A 19,076-nucleotide genomic window follows, 5' to 3' on the forward strand; every position below is an offset into this window, starting at 1 on the left:
ATTACATACATACATATGTACATATATGTATGTATGTATGTATAAGTATGCAAATGTCAGATGCACGCTTTGGCGCACGACTGCCTATCTGTTTTAATCACTACCCGCATTTTTAAAGCTAGCAAGATGGAACGTGAGGATTTTTGAAAGACCATACCCATGGAACACACTTTTTCTCGAAAAGTCAAAAAGGACATACATATATACGTACATATATACATAAATATATATGTATGCATGTATTCTTTTTGAATGTATGTATGTAGCTTCTGCCAGTTTTTAAAAAACAGCCGATTCAAAAAATTGCAGACAAATTACCACAAAAAAAAATATGTTCGACCGAATTCTATTGCATTTTTAACCGAATTCAAAAAAGAAGGAGGTTATCAATTGGTCTGTATTTTTTTTCATTTAAAAGTTTTTCAGTTAGATTTGCCAACATTTACAAATAGGTATTAAAGTTGAGACAACTTACCGCTTATTCCACAGTATGGAGCGTTTAAAGTTGTTGTATACACATGCAGCTTTCTATTTATGTCCGACTGTAAAAATTCAGTTTATCACAAATAAAACTTAAAATCTCTTACTTCATATTTCAACCTTGCCACAAAGTTTAATACTGCTTTCCGCTCTCTTTGACGTTTTGTGACAGTTGTACCAAATGTGAGATGGGACCTGTGACATCGATAAGCAAATTATTTTCGATATGTTCATATCGGTCAGCTCTACGGTGGAGAAGCTGGCTTGTTTTGGCAACAAACATTAAGTTAACTTTGTTTTATGTTGCTTAAATTACAGCATGATTTGTCGATTGTGCTTAAGAGATATAAACGAAAGCAATGCCGTCTTCTTGTTTGAGACAAACGAAGCCCTGGCCGAGACGGCGCTTGTTAAAATGATAGCCAAGTTCTTACAACTTGAGGTCAGTGTTCATCCTGGTCGGTTGGCAACATTTATTCAAATTACATTATTTTAATGCAGATAATGCCCGATGACACTATTTCGACCAGCGTTTGTTCGGAGTGTTGTGAGCATCTGGAAGATTTTCACAGTTTTTGGCAACTGGTCGAACAGAAGCAGAGCACGCTGAAGAAAGAGTTCCTGAACGTGGATTGCGTGGCCATGAAGTGGACAGGCGGCGTGGACATTGACGAGCTGCCACTGGTGGCAGACACGGAAGTTGATGAGAAGCCCCTGGACATGAACAATCTCGGCCTATTAAGCAGCGTGCTTGACGTTAATGTCGATAGTGTTATGATGATACCAGCGCCGTCGCAACAGGAATCGAACGACCAGGAGCTGGACACCGGATCCAAACCGCTGGATTCAGGCAGTGACGACGAGAGTAGCTGCCAAGATGCTGAAGAATTTGCGGCAGCCGATCACATGGAAATGGATATGATTGCCTCTGCCACGTCTGATGGTAAGTGGCATTGTGATGGTCATTTTGGTCTATTTTTTATGGAAACTACTTTTGCAGATGAGCTGCCACTAGTGAAGTTGCAGCATAAGCTGAAGCCCGCAAGGAAGAAGCGTCTGAGAAGAGTCACAAAAAAGCGGCAGCTAACGCAAGAGCTGTCTGATTCCCTCGACGGCGAGGATGAGGATAAGTCCTCCAAAAGTAAGGCCAACGAACCAACGCAGGAGCAGGCTAACGAGCTGGAAGCAGCCCTCGAACGCAAGCCCAAAGGCTGTTCACGTGCCCAGCTAACCAAGCGATACGAGGAGGTGATTGCCAACTATATGGCAGCCAACTGTGATCTCTGCGACTTTAGCACTAAGTACTTTTCCGACCTGAAGACGCACTTCTCCGATGTGCACGAACGCGATGCGTATCTGAAATGCTGCAACAGGGTATTTAGTCGCGCCTCCAAGCTGATGGATCACATACGAAAGCACGTGAATCCCAAACTCTTTACGTAAGTAGTCCCCTCCCTGAAAATTGCAGAATATCATCACTGAAGCGCCTTGTTATCCAACAGCTGTTCGATCTGCAATAAGTCCCTTAACTCGCAGGACTATCTGCAGACCCACATCGAGACCGTGCACAATAAAACGGCGCACAGTGAGAAGGTGTTGAAGCATCCATGCAGCAAATGCGATCGCACATTCAGCAGCGAGCGTCGCCTCACCAATCACTTGCTAAAACACGAGACCGACCAGCTGGAGCACAGCTGCCAAATATGCCTCAAGAGGTGTGTTCTTTCTCTGCTTTATTATCCTATTTACTAACCCATTCTTTTTTTTGCAGCTTTGCAAATGTACATCGGCTGCGCCGTCACATACAGTCCATACACGAGGACCTGCACCCGCATGTCTGCGACATTTGCGGTAAAAAGTTCAAGTTCAAGCCCTCCTTTGAGCGCCATTTGCTGGAGCATCAGGGCGTCGTCAGTCCGGCCATGCAGTGCAAGGTGTGCGGTGTCTGGTTAAAGAACGAGCACAGCCTGCGTCTGCACCGCTTTACACACGACAGCACCGACACCAATTGTCCACACTGTGGTAAGACCTGCAGCTCCCGCACCGCCCTCCGCGCCCATGTCAAGTACGCCCACAAGCTGCAGACGAATCTTCAATGCACCTACTGCGACAAGACCTTTAAACAGCAGCGCAATCTCGAGGTAAGTCAGCGACATACTTGCGTTTTCTCTTTTTAAATCAATCTCTCTCTTTCCATCATCCTACTATATGTTTGGCTGGCAGGAGCATATGGCAATACACACAGGCCTGCAGCTCTACAACTGTCCGCACTGTCCCAAGGAGTGTCGTTCACGGTCCAACATGTACGTCCACATCAAGCAGCGTCATGCAGACGAATGGCTTAAAGCGAAAATGGCGCGCTCGCACAATCCGCAATTTAAGCCGCTTAGTTAGTGCAACTCTTCTGGACCCCTATAAGTTTTTATTGTCCTTCTAATCAACTGTTGGTCTAGCTGCAAGGGCACAAGCTGCGTCCTTTTCCTGATTAGCTCCTTTCGTTCTCAATATTGTTCTAATCGTCAGGAAGGCGACGTGACATTAAATTAATAACAATTTGGAATTGCATTTTATTTGCAAGTATTAAATTTGGCCTGCGAGAGAATCCATTAATATGAAGACAATTAAAGGCGTCATCATCAAGAATTTTGAACATTGCAAATTCCACATTTGCATTTTCAAGCTAGATTGAACTGTTGTTTATAGAGCCACAAGAAACCAAGAGAGTCTAAAACATACAACACAGCCTTTTCAGGGAAACTGTACCGATAAAACCAACCAAAGGGACTTTCATGCACTAAGCGAATCGGTAAAAATCGCTCAACAAAGGTATTTATGTATTTTAAGAACCCTTTGTAGAACAAAATTTTGCCTTTTTCATGACGGTATTAGTTCTGTGGACTTAAGGAGAATTTTGTTTATTTAATGGTACCAGCAATAACACATTAAGGTGATTCCCAAGTGTTTATTTCAAACAATTCGCAAGAATTTCATCCTATTTGCAGGCTACCAATCTACTTATAACTTTGTTTTGAGCTTGAGTCAAATCGGGATATACATATGTATAATAATATTTTGCGCTTAAGATCCTAATATTTGACAGACAGATGATATTGTGCTTCACAAATATTATAAGCAATTAATGCTGAGACGACTCGTTCTAGCAATATCTGTCAATATGGTTAATTTATCACAATATGTGCAATTTATCAGAAAGTATAAAAGCTAAAATCACCAAACCTGGCATGTGATGTTCTTAAACCCAACAATTCCAACCAAACTGCCACTAAAATTCTTTCCAATCAATGCCTGTACTTGCTGCGTATATGTATGTATGTACATACATTTACATATGAATGTATATGTATATTTTACCAATAATTAATTTAAATATCGTTTTAAAAATGTAAATAATATTTTTTATTATTATTATTAGACTATGAACAAATAAAAATGGGTACACATACTGGATTTTATTGACATGTTTTTAAAATTGGAGTATGCGGAGTATTCACGGCGTAGAATTTCTAAATAAAACAAAAATCCAAATTAAACTCTAATCGAAAACTAAGGTTTGAGAAGCTGCATTCACTCAAAATGTAAGTACTCTTTTTTCATTATGTAATAGATTATCTGAGAAAATATGTGGCATTTCATTTGTATATGTTTTTCTCCATATATGAGAAGTATTTATATTGTATATATTTTTACATACAAGTATATAAAACTATTCAATAGCTTCATGGGGGTCAGTCGTTTACATTTGAATTTCCATTTCAAATTTGTTCAGTGTGTGTTAACGCGTTGCATTGGGCTGTCGATCGAGCCACGATAGCCACTTCGATTGTCCGTCGATATCGATAGTAAGGGACACACAAGTGCACTGGAGACGGGCGACACAAATTTTGCAAAATAATTGCAAAAGTAAGTTTTAAGTGAATTTAACCATAATTTTTTATTCGGTGCTACGTATTGTGTTCGTTTTATATATATGTATGTATATATAGCGATTAGGCCATGTAGTCGGTGCAGGGGAGAAAAAGCAGGCAAATCAACCGGTCCCGCCATACATTCTGTAAAAGCGTCACAAAGACAAAATGGATTGCGACCCTTTATCTTTTTTTTTGAGTAAAGGGGGCAGTGACACAACAAATACAACAAAATGCAGTTGCAGTAGTGAGCGTGTACATGTGCATACACACAAAAGTACATATAAGCATACATACATATGTATATAGGTTGTACCAGTGTGAGTCCGGCACGACGGACAAACTTGCAAAAAAATAACTAGTTTTTATGTACGAATCCGAATCCTCCACCACCGACCAAGTTTTGAGTTTAAATAGTTGCTAAGTGTGTGTAACTGGGCAGGGGCAGGCATTCGGCAGTTGCCGGCTGCCAGTCGGCATTGCCTAGTCAAGGTGCGAGTTGCAAGCACACGGATGCGGATTCTGATACTGCGAAGCTCAACCAACAACTAACCGGCTGAAACGCTTTGCCTGCTAAACTGTCCTTCTGTCTACCTACGCATCTGTGTTGGTAACTCGGATTCTGTAACTGTGCCACTGTGTGTGTGTGTGTGTGTCCCTGTGAGTGTGTATGTGAGTCTGCTTGTCTCGCTGATTCGGCGCATTCCTGCACTCTGAGTGCACCACTATTGAAAGTTTTTGTGTCTCTACCTTAGTAAGAAAAATTTTCACTAGTGCCGGCCGGTTTTTCATGCAACTGCGATTTTCGTGCTCCCTTCCGCAGTTTCTTGATATTATTTGTCGGAGTGCTTCATTCACACAAACCAGAACCAGTAACAGTACCAGAGCCACAGCACAAGCCTAAATGGTCACCATGGAGAATAGTGAGGAAATTCTACAGATATTGGAGCGGTTTACGCGTCTAAAGCAGAAGGAGATACCAAAAGAGCTGGAGGACTATTTGCAGTATGTAGCCAAAACCGGCGACACCATATTCAAGTGGTCCAGCCTCAAGTATCTGTTCCGTGAGAAACTGCTGCATGTGATCAAGCACTTCAATGAGGACTCACCCCGTTTGGAGGGTAAGCACAAGTGTCCTAATCAATAAGCATGTGCCAGCCCCATTACTCTAAATGGTTCGCTTCGATTCTCAGAAATACCCAACTATCCCAATGTAGATCCTTTCAATTACGAGACTATGAAATCCTCGTTGCTGGAGCGCCTAGATTTGTTCAATGCGGCGCCCTTTACGGTGCAGCGTTTGTGCGAGCTCCTGATTGATCCTCGCAAGCAGTACTCCCGTATTGACAAGTTCATGCGCGCCCTGGAGAAGAACATTCTGGGTAAGTGGAAACCTCGTCAGATAAGCTTTGGCTCAGTCTATGACACGGGTTAGCTCTGTTCCTTCCTACAGTGGTCAGCACCATTGAGCCGGGTCGCAAGCGCACGGAAAGCGAGAACGGCGACTCCCTGGACTCGGTGGTGAACGGCGATCTGTCTCTGGAGGTGAACATTGACATTGAAATGGAGAACGAGGGTCTGTTCAACAATATGGACGAGCGCAATGGAAATGCTGAGGAGAGCAGCAGCGGCACCCTTAAGGCCAGCTGCCCTCGTTCCGACGACACTGTGCAGCCCAAGGCGAAGAAGGTCAAGTTAGATTACGATGAGGAGGAGCGACCCGAAGCGGCGTCCAGCAGTAACAACACCGATGACGTTGAAAGCGAAGCAACTGGAAGTCTACCGGTGGAGACAGCTCTAAAAACTAAACCCGATGTGGAGAGCATTGATGCCGAAGTGGATGCTACGGATGGGACTGGTGTCGTGCGCGAGAAAAAAGCTCGTGTGGATGCACAACAGCAAACGGCGGAGGCTGTGGCTGAGGCCGAGGAGGCTGAGAACGAGGATGAATCCAAGAAGATTTCCAGTGCCGACAAGCAGGCAAAAGACGCAAAGGAAGTAAAGGTAGCTCCGGTAGAAGAGGAGCTGCCCGAAAGCAAGCCCGTTGCAGCTAAAGTCGATGCCGCCACCAAGGATGATGAGAGCGATGAGCAAGATGGAACTGCAGAGCGCGCCAAAGAAGAAACGCCTGCTGAAAAGGTTAAGACACCGACCGCAGACTCCGAGGCCAAGGCAAGTGATAGCGAAGCTGTTGCTAAGTCGGAGAAAGCCATTAAGGAAAAAGAGACCGAAACTGTCGAGAAGAAGGAGCCCAAGATTAGCGAGAAAACTGATACACCGGCTGAGCCGGCTAAACCCGAGAAGGAGGCAGACACAGAAGAGCCGAAGCCAAGCAGCCAGGCAAAGAAGCCAGAGGAAATTGCACAAAGTCCAGAAAAGGAAGCAGAGGAGGAAAAGACGGCAGATAAAGAGGCTGCCGAGGAGGCACCAGCCAAGGCAACTACTCAGACTGAGCCCGAGTCCAAGTCAGATGCTGGAACTGCCAATGCCACTGGCGACGGCGCTGGTGATACTAATACCGAAAAGACTGAGACTGAGTCGACAGCCAAGTCGAAGGCAACAGCAGTACCGGCTGAAGATGAAGATGTGAAGAAGAAGGACGAAAAAAAGTCGACTGATCCGGAGGTCGCTGTTGCCGATAAGGAAGCGCCGTCTCTCCCGGTGCCCATTGAAACTGACGAACCAGCTGCTGAGGCCGTAGCTGCGGCTCAGCCAGCAGCTTCAACTGCTTCGACCGCCACACCCCCAACAACAGTGGCACCGCCCGCTTTGACATTAAACGATCAGCCTATGGAGGACACACCGGCCGAGGAGGAGGAGGAGCAGTCACAGATATCGCCCTCCGCTGCCGTAGAGGAGGTGGTCATGGCCGAGACTGGGGCAGCCACTGGCGGCGAAATGGCAACCGATGATGCACCCAAGGACGAGCCAGCCGCAATGGAAGTGGATGATACCAGCCAGGAGGTGATGGACCAGTAAGGGATGCTGCGGCAGCAACCTCAGCAACCACGGCATATTCCAAGCGATCATCGTCCGACTTTTATAACTAAACCCAATTCACATAATTAGCAATATAAGACATACCCTCACACACTTCACACACACACTCCACTACACACTCTCCACACACTCTACACTCACGTCCCGTGGCTCGCCCGAAACTCGTGGGACGCAAAAAACACGAACGCATACATTCATGAAATTCACATATTACTCCTAGGGTCATAGCTCATACATATGTATTCGTATTTGTAATTGTAAGCGCGTGCAAAAGTCGGCAGCAGCCTTACCTCCAGTCCTCCAGCGCTCCTGTAAGGATTGGCATTGAGTGGAGGTGGCATCGGTAGCGCCCTAACTTATGTAGTTGTAAAATGGAAAACAAATCTTTCATTATCCATTCACCATTACCATTAGCTCTACCTTCAAGATTTGTTTGTATCAATCATAAATACTTTGTTGCCTATTCCCCTTCCTTTTTTTTTCAACTACCTTACCTAGTCCTTAAATTGTATCCTAGACTTGTATCTATCTATATGTTTATTAATTCTCTGTACGTTTATTTAAATTAAGCTATGCTATAAACTTTTAGAACACGAACTACACCTATAAGCCGCGAACCTAATTTCTCTATAAGCTCTAGTGATTGTACACTCGACGGTAATGCAAGTAACATTTATGGCCAACTACGAATAGCAGACGTTTCAAACAAAATACAATAAAAATATAAATAAACAATAAAATATTGGACTTCTTATGTAACTCGAAGTATGTATTTGTGGGACATATAACTCAATTATTCTTAAGAAGAGCAACACAAATAATCAAATCACAATCGGAATCCTGGTACTTGATATCATTGTACGCTCCATTTGATTATGTACATCTATCTGATTACTCGACCTGTGCCTGGAATCCATAGGAGTTCGAATTTTCGACTTGTGGTCTAATGAATAGCAAATAGGATGATTGGACTTTCCAGTTTATACAGTGCTGGAGCTATAATACTGCTGATGTTCATGAAAAGGAAGGTATTCTTAATAAATACTAGACAAACCACTTTTAAATTATTGCTTATGAAAATATAACCTTTTACAACTTTTAGGTAAACTTCCGGATGTATCAACGCTCGGCTCAAACATTTAAAGTTGAAGTGTTCTCCTTGGGACGGAAAAATTTGGAAAAATTCACCCCGGAAGTGGGGAAATATTGCTGTTCGATTTTTATAATGGAAAATGTTTAAATTAAACTACTTCACAAGCGAGAAAATGTCAAAATGATGGTAACGATTGAACTCCTTAGTGTTCTAGTAGTAATAATACTAGCAGAGCAAACATTGTTGTGAGAGAAAGGCGAAAGGCGAAAGGCTTGTTCTATTGTTAACTAAGGGAGGGCACCAGATATAAAACTTCGGGGAACAAAAATAATAAATTACGTCTTACCTTCAAGAATTGTACAGCAGGAACACCCTCTACTTTTTTTTTTTTAGTATAGGGCTCATCAGGGAGATGTGTGTTGCGAACAATCGTTGTGATTGGATCGTTCGAAAATATAAATAGTTATAGTTACGAGTATATTTTAGAACTTTGCACAATTTAGTTCGAACTACATTATATCTAAGAACATCAACATATGCATAGATCGATTTATATATATACAAGCATACATTGGTATTAGGTATAGGTTTCATAAAAAAAAAAACAAATAGCATAACAATTAACAACAAAATGCATTTCAAAAAATGAATTCCATTTGGTATCGTGTGCTTAAAGCCAATGGGTTTCACAGCGGGACTCCGCCGCCCCCGCACTAACAACACAGCCACTGACGAATTGGGTTTGCTCAGTTCCGCACCAGCGTCCGTATCTCCGCCTCCACCTCCGGAATTGGGGATCATGCTAGCCGAGCAGAACTTTGCGCATCATGAAGCCACTGCTGGCACTGTTGCTGCTGCTCGGGGCACGTAGGCGCTCCTCGGGCTCAATGCACTTGGAGGAGCAGAGGTACTGAAGGAGTGGCACCCGATACTTGCCGCAGAAGTCCACGAACTTAATGTGCTCCACACGATTGTCGAAGAAGACGCCCTTGCAGTTCGGATTCACGCAGCAGTTGGCGCTATTCAGATACTCGATGAGGGTGCGCGGCAGATCGCCCGGTCCGGGACGCTGGCCACTCGACTTCACTATACGTCCCGCCAGCTCCAGCAGTGTGGGTGGATTTAGGGCCATATCCTGCACGAAGCGCACCACCAACGGATTGTCACGCAAGCTGAGCTGCAGGGCAGACCAAAGAAAAGGAGATGGAAAGAGGGTGAATGAAAAGACGCTCTCTCCAGCACTCGAATGCTGTCGCTGCTTACCTCTGTCAGATTCTTCAATGCGACAATGTCCTTGGGCAAGTGCTTCAGTCGATTCTTGTGCAGCAGCAGTGACTTTAAGTTCTTTAGGCGCGCTATGCTCATGGGCAGGTGTTCGATGAGGTTGTCACAAAGCACCAAGGCCTGCAGCTGGGCCAGCAAGCCGACTCCCTCGGGCACCTCAATGATCTGGTTGCCGCCCAGGGAGAGCACGTGCAGGCTGCAAGAGGGAGAGGGTTACATTTAAAATACAAATACATCTGAAATATCCTTCAAGCTGGATGGAAAATGGAAATGGATAGATAATGCATGAGAAGTCCTCAGCACTTAATGGTATGGAGGAGACGCTGGATGGACAAGGGATAATGCATGAAAAGTATTAAAGGGTATGGAGAAGAAACTGGATAGACAAAAGGATAATGAATGATAAGTCATCAGTATTAAAGGGCATGGAGAAGAAGCTGGATAGACAAAAGGATAGCAAAAGGAAGCATTAAAGGATATGGAGAAGACGCTGGATGGACAAATGGATAATGCATGAAAAGTATTAAAGGGTATGGAGAAGAAGCTGGATAGACAAAAGGATAGCAAAAGGAAGCATTAAAGGATATGAGAAGAAGCTGTGTGGACAAGGGATAATGCATGATAAGTCTTCAGCAGGGTATGGAAGTCATCAGTATTAAAGGGTATGGAGAAGAAGCTGGATAGACAAAAGGATAATGCGTAATAAGTCGTCAGCATTAAATGGTATGAAGAAGAAGCTGGATGGACAAAGGGATAATGCATGCAAAGTCTTCGGCACTAAAGGATATGGAGAAGAAGCTGCATTGACAAGGGATAATGAATAAAAAGTCTTCAGCACAAGGGTATGGCTTTGAATGGCAAAAACTTAATGAGAAGCGCAGAGAAGGTCATCATTATAAAGAAAACGCTTAGACTCGTTCTGGGGGTTATGAATGACCTTTTTGACTTTGTTTGGAAATAAACACTTTGGAGCTTTATAACAAAGAGCAATTAATTGAAAAAAATTGAAGAAATTGAATCGACGATTTCGTGTTCCCCTACAGCGGGATGGACGATACGATGAAGCTGAATCAAAATTGTCTGCCTTCAGGACTAAATTGTGGATAAGAAGAGAAACCTATATATCTAAACCGGCTTGATTCCTGTTGCAAAAGCACTAATGTTGACCAAGTTGGAAGCAAATGGTAAGTGCATGAAAACTTTCAAGATTGTGCTTAAAAAATTGATTAATTCAAAGAATTATATTAGATAACTAGAAGTGGGTAAACAATGTTATGGTGGTTAGATTTGACTATTTGCTGCGCAGTTTAAAAGCAGAACTAGTTGGCAGTATGAGACAAACAATAAAGTAGGACGAACTTCGGGCTTTATGTCCGTAAAGCACTTTACATTCACAAGTATATATACGAGTATGTATGTATATCAAATGATAAATAGCTTGGATTTTCCCAGACAGTCGAGGTCGAGGTCTGGGCTCTGATAATCAAACTTTCTTCTGAAAATTCAAGACTCGAATGAAATGTGTCTGTTTCTGCTTAATGTTTGCATGTTTGAACGACAATATTTTGATGATTGTAAAGGCTACATAGTATATTATGCATACTATATGCTTCATATGCTTGGCATAGATCTTTCTCTGGCAGCTAGCAAGCTGGGGTGGCTTTCAGTGTACCCTGTAGTCTGGTGCGGTCATTATAGAGTCCTATCTTGTTTGTTTATTGTTTAGTTTATTATTGTAATATGCCTATCTTTATGGCGGGCCCAAATCGTTGAGGTGGAGTGGATGTTTTCGCTAGATTTGGGTTTTACGATGCTGATTTTGTTACCGGGCCGGGCCGGGGTACTTGGCTTACATATGTCTGGTATGTATGTATGTACATACCCGTACATATGTATGTTTGTACTGGTACGTATCGCCGCTATCAGCGCGAGTTGTTTTGTAGTTCGGCGGCGCACACGCCTGGCAACCAAATCGACCACACTTTAGTTTTAGACTTTGACACAAAAGCGTTCATAATTCGATCATTTGAGCAAGCTCCGAAATTATACATATGTACTACATACTACTATATACATATGTATGTTATTTACTCGAGTTTGAAGCGAACACTTAAGCAAACAAACTCACAAACATACAGACAGGCAGGCAGACAGACAGACAGACAGATAAACAAAGTGGGGAGGGATGGATGGATGGAAGGGGAGATGGATCATTAAGCATAAAGCTTAGTCTAGACAATGCTCATTGATTCATGGCGCGAGATCTGATAGAAATAAAGTCAGTGTGAGAGTAGAAACAGAGACAGAGAGAGAGATGGAGAGTTAGAGATAGGTGTGATAGCTTTTGGGAGTGCGGGGTCAGACAATGGTGGTGATTAGCAGCTATCGATGGTCGTGTGCGTGTGTGTGGCCGACCAAGACATCACCCTACCTTTGCATCTTCCAGATGTCCTTCGATATGGTCGAGATCTTGTTGCCGCCCACATACAGATACTTGAGCTGTCGCAGATCGGTCACCTGCTCGGGAAAGTGTGTCAGCTGATTGCCGCTCAGGTTGAGCTCCTTGAGTGTGGAGGTGCCTGTGGCGCCGCCACCATTCGGCTGCTTGGTGAGCAGAGATTTGGGCAGCGATGCGTTCGTCAACAGATTGTTCTTCGCAATCAGTGTGACCAGAGGCAGCTGGCAAATGGCATCGGGCAGCATCGTCAGTGCATTGGAGCTAAGATCGAGCACCTTAAGGTTACCAAATTGGCGAAGCGATTTCGGCAGCGCCGCCAGCCGATTGTGGTTCAACAGCATCGTCTCAATGTCGCCGCTCGACTTCAGTAGCGCCTTCTGCGGCGAACTGAGATAATCCTCGAGGGTGACGACGTCCAGGTTCATCCGGCCAAAGTCTAGGGTCTTCTGCTCGCGCGAGTCCGTGTCGGAGCTGTCCGATGTGTAGACCTCCATCATGTCTTTGTTGCCTTGTTGCTATTTATTATGGCCTTAGATGATTGCTGATTCTGCTCGCACGTTTTCAATTTACGTTTCTTTTCAATTTCTGTTTATATGCGGACGACTATAATTTATAGCTATACTCGTATAGGAGGCTCTGCTCTGGCGCGCACTCACATAGCATTAGATTTGGGTATGGGCCGCCGAGCTGCTGCGGCGTAAAACAAATCGACTGAATCGAAATCGAACAAAAAAAATTTATATATGTATATAGAAAACGAAATCAATGCAAACGCCAAAAGCTAGATCCCACACTCGCATTCGAGTTCGTATAAAACCGACGCGACGCGCGCTCGACTCCCAGCAGACTGGCCAACGAATGCGACTGCCGACCGCTTCTGTGTTGTCTGTTGTTGGCACAGCTGTGTGTGTTCTATCGAGCTTCGCAGCCGATTCGACTTGAGCCGAGCTGAGCCGAACTAAGCCGAGTTGAGCCGAGCAACGGCGCAAGCTCTCTCTCGACACGTTTCTTTCTTTCTTCTCTCTGGCGACAGCTGTGTCGGCGCCACCGGCTGGGTTAGCTTCTTTCACATTTTCTGGTGCACAGAGCGTATGCGTAATGTTAGGCCTCTCTCTCTCTCCCTCTCTCGCTCTCCTACTCTCAGTAGCCTGTTATCAGTCGAACAAAGGTACACAGCCCATTTGATGTCGTGGGTAGCTTAAAAAGTTAGATCTTAAATAGATCTTAGAATATTACAAGTTTTTCAAAAGTGATTTCATCTTTTATCTGATTGTTTGGGTGTTTATTGAACCAAGGCTTGGTCGCACAGGCAAATAATTTGTCGGGTTTATGAGCGTGCTCTTAATATTTTGTTGCTAGTGTTTCAACTGAAAACAATGGGGAATATAGTTTTCTGCTGCAACAAGCTTCTTGAGTAGGCTTCCTTGTCAAAAGAAATACACAAATTTGTGTGCAAATTATTTGCACGTCTGATCGCAGCTTCGGGAAAAAGCTGAATTCTTTGTGCTATACAAAACTGACTAGCATACCTCTATATGCTCTAAGTTTAAAGCTTCCTTCCTTCATTCGAAAATACAATTGGGATTGAAAGTAAATGGGTGTGTAAAATATTAACATCGTAGAATATTGGTAACTCCTTAATATTGATATGAATTACAATTCAAACCAGTTGTTTGATGCAACATTTTCTTAAAGATGGAGCTGTATCTTTGAGTCGACCAGATATTAATAAAATATTCTTAGAGCAGGTGCAAGATATTGGAGTGATGTTAATGTTCTCCCACTATGGGTTAGTAATGAAAACTTGAATTAAGCTCCGAGTTAGAACTAATGTACAACGCAGCGAAGGCGGAAAAGATGTACTATTTCGTTCTATTATTGAAATTATGCGAAAGCCTAAAGAGCTCTGGATATAATAATGTTTGAAGGGAATGGAGATGTACTACAGGCTTTGTCTTTGCACAAAGTACCATCAGATTAAGGAACGGGGTCACCATAAGTTAACATTTCGAAGCTTCTTACTAAAAGGCAGGATTGTTAAGAAAGTGGTCATGTGCTGAGACGATTAAACGTTATAGTTTGAACGTAAGAGCTAGATTAAAAGAAAATTGATTTTTCTGAAATGAAAGCTGACCTGTGCTAGAAACCTATTCTTGTTAAAATGTTAGCAGCAAGTCTGGCAGGAAACGAACTTACCAGCTCCGAGGCGCCACACTCCTCTATTGACTGTGTAGAGAGATCTGTGGAAAGATCAATTGAAGGGTCCTAGTTCCCTCTTGGCTTAGCAGTCGCTTCCAAACCAGCGGGCATTGCCAGCTTTCAGAACTTTTCCGGGACTCCTTACTGTTTGAAAGCCGACTCGGTTCGTTTGGCTCTTCAGTCGCTGACCTCCTCTGGCCTGCTTTTCTTGTAAGCTTGCAAACAATTGTGTTTTAATTATAAACCCATCTGTGGGATCACAGTACAGTGGGTCGGGGATAAGTTTCATTATCAGCTCTGCGTTTATTATTATAAAAGGGGCTACGGCTACGGCAACGGCTACTTTATTGCATTTTGTATTTGAGGTGAGGTTGTTGGTGAGTCAGAGTCAGAAGTGCTCGCAACAACCACCCCCCATCTGGCGAGGTGTACGAGCCGCCCCCCAATTTCTCAGTTATCGCAGACAAAGGCTGGTGCCATAAACAAACGCCTTAAATAGCAAAGTTATCAAACAGCCCGTGTCCATTGAAGGCAATAATTAATGTTTGAATTGCCTTTCTAATCAAAGCAGCGACCCCCCCTGTCCAAATGTCCGTTCCGATTTAAATCGTCTATATAGCCATGTACTTCTATATAGCTGAGATCTTCGCTCTCTGGCTGGACGGCAGCTGTTGTGGACACATGTGGTGTTAAAAAAAGTTCTTTATTATCGCGTCATTGGACCTTTGTTGCTACTATTGTTGCTATTATTATTATTATTGTTGTTGTGCGACGCGGCCGCCGCCGCCGCCACTGATAGCGGGCATCGAAAAATATGGAAGCGCTAGCATGAGGGCGCTCAATTTTTCCCCCCTCTTTTTTTTTGTAATTTTATTTTATTGCCATTTGTGGACATACATATGTCTATCTGTATAATCGGTAGAATTTATGGCTGGTGCAAGCTCCACGTGCCATAAACTCGCATATATCAGGCGCTGTATGGAAAACAACACACAACAACAGTGTTGCGGCGGACAGTGGCGGCCGCATGTCTGTGGGGTCGTTCGGAGGCAGAAGGCGCCACTGGGCGCGTTTCCGGCGCGTTTCCCACGCGTTTTTGCGCACGTTCCGAAAGGCGCACAAATGACGTGCGCAAGCGCCTATGTGTCTGTGTGTGTGAGTGTGTCTGAGTGTGAGAGTGTGTGTGTGTGGTCCTTATCACATTTAGCTTAATTTTCTATCAAAACAAGGCACTAATTATATGCGAGAACAAAAAATTTGCATGTACGTGTAAAGATTAAAACGCGCCATAGAGACGCTTCTATTTATTTGTATTTATTATTTAGTTTTGTTTTTGTTTTCTTTTTCTCGCTGCTGCTTCGTTGCGAAATAGATGCGACAATCTGGCGACATTAGAGCTGTTGATATTCCTAAGCACATATGTCTAAGTCGTTTCTGACCCTGTCACATAATCCATTTGGAAATCAATTATCTGCCACTGTGTGTGCGTGTGTGTGAGAATTTGTGCCAACGCCTCAATCCGAGCCTGATAACTGACTGACTGACTGACTGACTGACTGTTTGACTGTGGGACCAGCTCAAGTGTCAATCCAAACAGGCAGACAGAGAGATAAAAAGACAGTGGAACGTTGATAATTGATTGTTTTCCTTATTTCCTGGTCTTATTTTCTGTGGGAGTATCGACTCATATCAGTCCTGTTTAAAATCTTCCCGACTGACTCGAATGTCATTCCAAAGAGAGAGAGAGAGAGAAAGAAAATCATTTCTATTTATATTCTAGAGTGACGAGCACTGATCGTTTCTTAATTTGGTTTTAAGACTCTTTTCTGCTCACAGGCTTGGGGAAATTTCCACTGAAATAAAGGTTTACTCCATGTCTACCTCCCCAAAAGAATATTTAAATAAATACAATAATATTATTAACATTATTATATATCAGTGTGAGTCGCTGTATGTTGTAACTGTAAGAATGCCAGCATTAGGCCGAATCAGGCAAAGTCCTCTGCATTTGAATGTTAGGAGCTCAGACATAAGAAATTTCTATTTCCGAACTGGCCGCTATAAACAAATATTGAGTTATTATGGGCGGGATCAAAAAATTGCTACATCTTTTTCTTTTTTTAAAAAAAAAAAAGAAATAAAGCTAAATAATAACTTTCTGGCTGGCCATAAAAGGGATCGCTTTCAGCCCCTTCTTTGAATTTTGTTTGCTGGTCCCAATGGTGTGCCCTTAGCAGTGATTTGAGTTTTGAGAAGAGAATAAATTGAGAATACAAGTATAAGGGCTGAGTGCTGCAATATTTCCACAATTCTACTCATAATGGGTTTCGTAACGCCCGAATCAGACGTCCAGGTCTGAAGCAATCTCACGACTGCCGACACGACGATGTTCGACCACAATTCTTCTCACTTCAGGCCCATTTTTGTGCAATTTATTCCACTCGTATGCCCGTATTTTGAACAAACACTTCCGGTCGAAGCCTGAGTGCAACATTATAAACAAATCGGCACACATTATAATCGAATTAGCTACTGCCAGGTTTTATCCATTATACAAATCAAGGAATGTCAATTTTTCGCTCAAATGTTATCCATTTGAGTAGAAAGAATTACTAAATATTTATTCTATTGCAGGTCGATGTTATTAAACGGCGGAGAACGCGAATAAAAAACATTATAAATCATTCGGAAATATGGTTTGAGGCCCCAGCTCGGTGGGCTGATAAACAAATGTTAGAAAGTAGCGCGACAAACAAGTGGGGTTTGCGAGTGTCTCTGTCTAGTAATAATAATAAATTGTTTAACTAAGCACTTAACTATTTACTATTCTGCTGATAGCCATGTCTAATCAAATATGGGCCATACTCCAAACATAGTTAAGAAATTGCGATAAATAACCTCAAAAGACAGCACAATGTGCCTCTCTATCGGTATATATTAATTTTTAATTTTAATCTATAAAAATTATTTTTTCATATTTTGTAACGAATTTTTCTTTTGTTGTTGTCTGCATTAAGTCTTGTACCCACTTTTTTAGAGGAGTAGCCAGTTCTCTCTAAAACTTCAGCTACTTGTCCGTTGCTATTTAGGTTTCTCATTTTCGATATTTTTCAATGCCATGGTGGATCGAGCATAGTGAATAGTTTCCAAATCGCGCCAAAATATTGTTGCTAACAATTGCACTTCTTATAAAATGGTAAGATAAGATAATGGTAAGCGTTTATAGCGCTCTTTTTTCAAATGTGTCTCATATAAGACCTGCTAGAGAAGAAACTTCTTATCGCCAAAACTTCCAATTTTTAAAACAGTTTTAATTTCGTTTAGCGGTCTGCGAAATCCAGGTGCGCATCCAGAAAGGCGGACAAATGGACATGGCTATGTCTTTTCGTGTCAATCAAGAATATATATAAGTTCTTTAATCATCCTTCTGTCTGCTACATTTTTCACTTTGCATAAAACATGTAGCTCGTTTTTTTTTTTAATTTATTCATTTTCATTAAATGAAAATAAACCATATATACACAAATTTATAAGGCATGGAATTATGTTGAAATACAAGTATGCAGCCACATAATTTTCAAAGCTATGAATTAAATTCTATATTGTAAATTAACTTCAAAGCATGCTATTAAAATCAACAACAAACTTAAACTTAAAAAATGAAAAATATAATTAATCAGTAAAATAAATAATGCAAATTTTTTATTCTAATGGATATGGTAAGTATGCATGATCGATTGAAGGAATTTGCCAAATAAGTAAGCATTAATTGCAATTATTGGGTGCCAATCTCCGCGTGTGGTGTATGAATACACCAAATGCTTATAGAAACCGAAAAAAATAATTCCAACCAAGTGCGGCGTCGGCGGCCTTTAAACGACGCTTATACCAGCTCTATCTACCAGCCGAACATAAATGAGGAGTAGGCAGATGCATTGCTTGTTTATTTAAAGCTAAACAGCTGCTTTTTGTTTACACTTTGCAATGCACAGTTAGAATTGCTCTTGTTTATATTTCATGCAGCCAATGGGAGAAGTGCATTTTGTTTACATTTTGCAAAGCACCGTAAAGATCGCGTTTGTTTACATCTCGTTTTGTTTACTTTTGGCAATGCACCGTAAGAATCATGCAGCTATTGTGAACCAGTGCTATTTGCTTACATTCACAATTTAAGTTCCAGCCAGCTTGTTTACGTGCTGTTCACTTTTGCTCGCCTGGTATATGAATACGTGAAAGGCATCGAAATGCGTACAAAATCTGAAAAAATTAATTTCCAACCTAGTTCGGTGGGCCTTGTAATAACTTTTAGGCCACCCTTTTCTACCAGGCAAACATAAATAAGGAGTAAGCAAATGCATTTCTTGTTTACTTAATGTTGGGCAGCTGATTTTTGTTTACATTCAAATGCAGGTTGTTTACTTTTTGCAAAGCACCGTAAGGATCGCGTTTGTTTACAATTCGCAATGCACCGTTAGGATCACGCAGCCAGCTGATTTTTGTTTACATGCATCATTTAAAACCCAGCCGGCTTGTTTACTTGCTGTTCACTTATGTTCGCCTGGTGTATGAGTACATTAAATGCTTGGAAATTCGTGCAAAATCCAAAAAAACGAATTTTGAACAAGGTGGCGGCGGC

The 19,076-nt window shown here is 42.4% G+C and overlaps 3 protein-coding genes across 6 annotated transcripts; 2 read left to right on the forward strand and 1 right to left on the reverse strand.

The window, feature by feature from the left end:
• The first annotated feature begins 752 nt into the window (after window positions 1-752).
• Window positions 753-3,045, forward strand: LOC115629496 (transcription factor grauzone). The gene is made up of 6 exons (XM_030525973.1): window positions 753-922; window positions 982-1,423; window positions 1,481-1,919; window positions 1,983-2,195; window positions 2,252-2,621; window positions 2,704-3,045. Exons 1-6 carry the CDS (start codon window positions 800-802, stop codon window positions 2,872-2,874), a joined length of 1,758 nt encoding a protein of 585 aa, XP_030381833.1. The 5' UTR covers window positions 753-799; the 3' UTR covers window positions 2,875-3,045.
• A 916-nt stretch (window positions 3,046-3,961) lies between these two features.
• On the forward strand, window positions 3,962-8,146 carry LOC115629489 (serine/threonine-protein phosphatase 4 regulatory subunit 2). Of its 3 annotated transcripts, none has more exons than XM_030525962.1 (4): window positions 3,962-4,076; window positions 5,230-5,527; window positions 5,600-5,788; window positions 5,860-8,146. In XM_030525962.1, the coding sequence occupies exons 2-4, from the start codon at window positions 5,311-5,313 to the stop codon at window positions 7,383-7,385; spliced, it is 1,932 nt and encodes a 643-aa protein (XP_030381822.1). In that variant the 5' UTR covers window positions 3,962-4,076; window positions 5,230-5,310; the 3' UTR covers window positions 7,386-8,146. The 3 variants fall into 3 exon arrangements, with proteins under 3 accessions (XP_030381822.1, XP_030381820.1, XP_030381823.1); XM_030525960.1 differs by lacking the exon at window positions 3,962-4,076 and adding an exon at window positions 4,341-4,401; XM_030525963.1 differs by lacking the exon at window positions 3,962-4,076 and adding an exon at window positions 4,341-4,401 and having other exon boundaries at window positions 5,624-5,788.
• Window positions 8,147-8,956: 810 nt separating this feature from the next.
• Window positions 8,957-13,076, reverse strand: LOC115629492 (leucine-rich repeat-containing protein 58). Of its 2 annotated transcripts, XM_030525967.1 has the most exons (4): window positions 12,898-13,076; window positions 12,215-12,826; window positions 9,763-9,979; window positions 8,957-9,676 (listed from the first exon to the last, which is right to left on the reverse strand). In XM_030525967.1, the coding sequence occupies exons 2-4, from the start codon at window positions 12,736-12,738 to the stop codon at window positions 9,302-9,304; spliced, it is 1,116 nt and encodes a 371-aa protein (XP_030381827.1). In that variant the 5' UTR covers window positions 12,739-12,826; window positions 12,898-13,076; the 3' UTR covers window positions 8,957-9,301. The 2 variants fall into 2 exon arrangements, with proteins under 2 accessions (XP_030381827.1, XP_030381826.1); XM_030525966.1 differs by having other exon boundaries at window positions 12,215-13,076.
• Window positions 13,077-19,076: the final 6,000 nt, after the last annotated feature.

The sequence above is a fragment of the Scaptodrosophila lebanonensis genome, unplaced genomic scaffold, assembly GCF_003285725.1.
Source record: "Scaptodrosophila lebanonensis strain 11010-0011.00,11010-0021.00 unplaced genomic scaffold, SlebRS2 tig00000155-arrow-arrow-pilon, whole genome shotgun sequence".
In the NCBI taxonomy this organism is placed as follows: Eukaryota; Metazoa; Arthropoda; class Insecta; order Diptera; family Drosophilidae; genus Scaptodrosophila; species Scaptodrosophila lebanonensis.

Coding starts and splice junctions, on each gene's coding strand:
- LOC115629496 (XM_030525973.1), top strand. CDS start 800: ATGATTTGTCGATTGTGCTTAAGAGATATAAACGAAAGCAATGCCGTC. Junction 1,920..1,982: donor GTGAATCCCAAACTCTTTAC/GTAAGTAGTCCC, acceptor GTTATCCAACAG/CTGTTCGATCTGCAATAAGT. Junction 2,622..2,703: donor AACAGCAGCGCAATCTCGAG/GTAAGTCAGCGA, acceptor TTTGGCTGGCAG/GAGCATATGGCAATACACAC.
- LOC115629489 (XM_030525962.1), top strand. CDS start 5,311: ATGGTCACCATGGAGAATAGTGAGGAAATTCTACAGATATTGGAGCGG. Junction 5,528..5,599: donor GGACTCACCCCGTTTGGAGG/GTAAGCACAAGT, acceptor TTCGATTCTCAG/AAATACCCAACTATCCCAAT. Junction 5,789..5,859: donor CCTGGAGAAGAACATTCTGG/GTAAGTGGAAAC, acceptor TCCTTCCTACAG/TGGTCAGCACCATTGAGCCG.
- LOC115629492 (XM_030525967.1), bottom strand. CDS start 12,738: ATGATGGAGGTCTACACATCGGACAGCTCCGACACGGACTCGCGCGAG. Junction 9,980..12,214: donor GACATCTGGAAGATGCAAAG/GTAGGGTGATGT, acceptor TCCCTCTTGCAG/CCTGCACGTGCTCTCCCTGG. Junction 9,677..9,762: donor CATTGAAGAATCTGACAGAG/GTAAGCAGCGAC, acceptor TCTGCCCTGCAG/CTCAGCTTGCGTGACAATCC.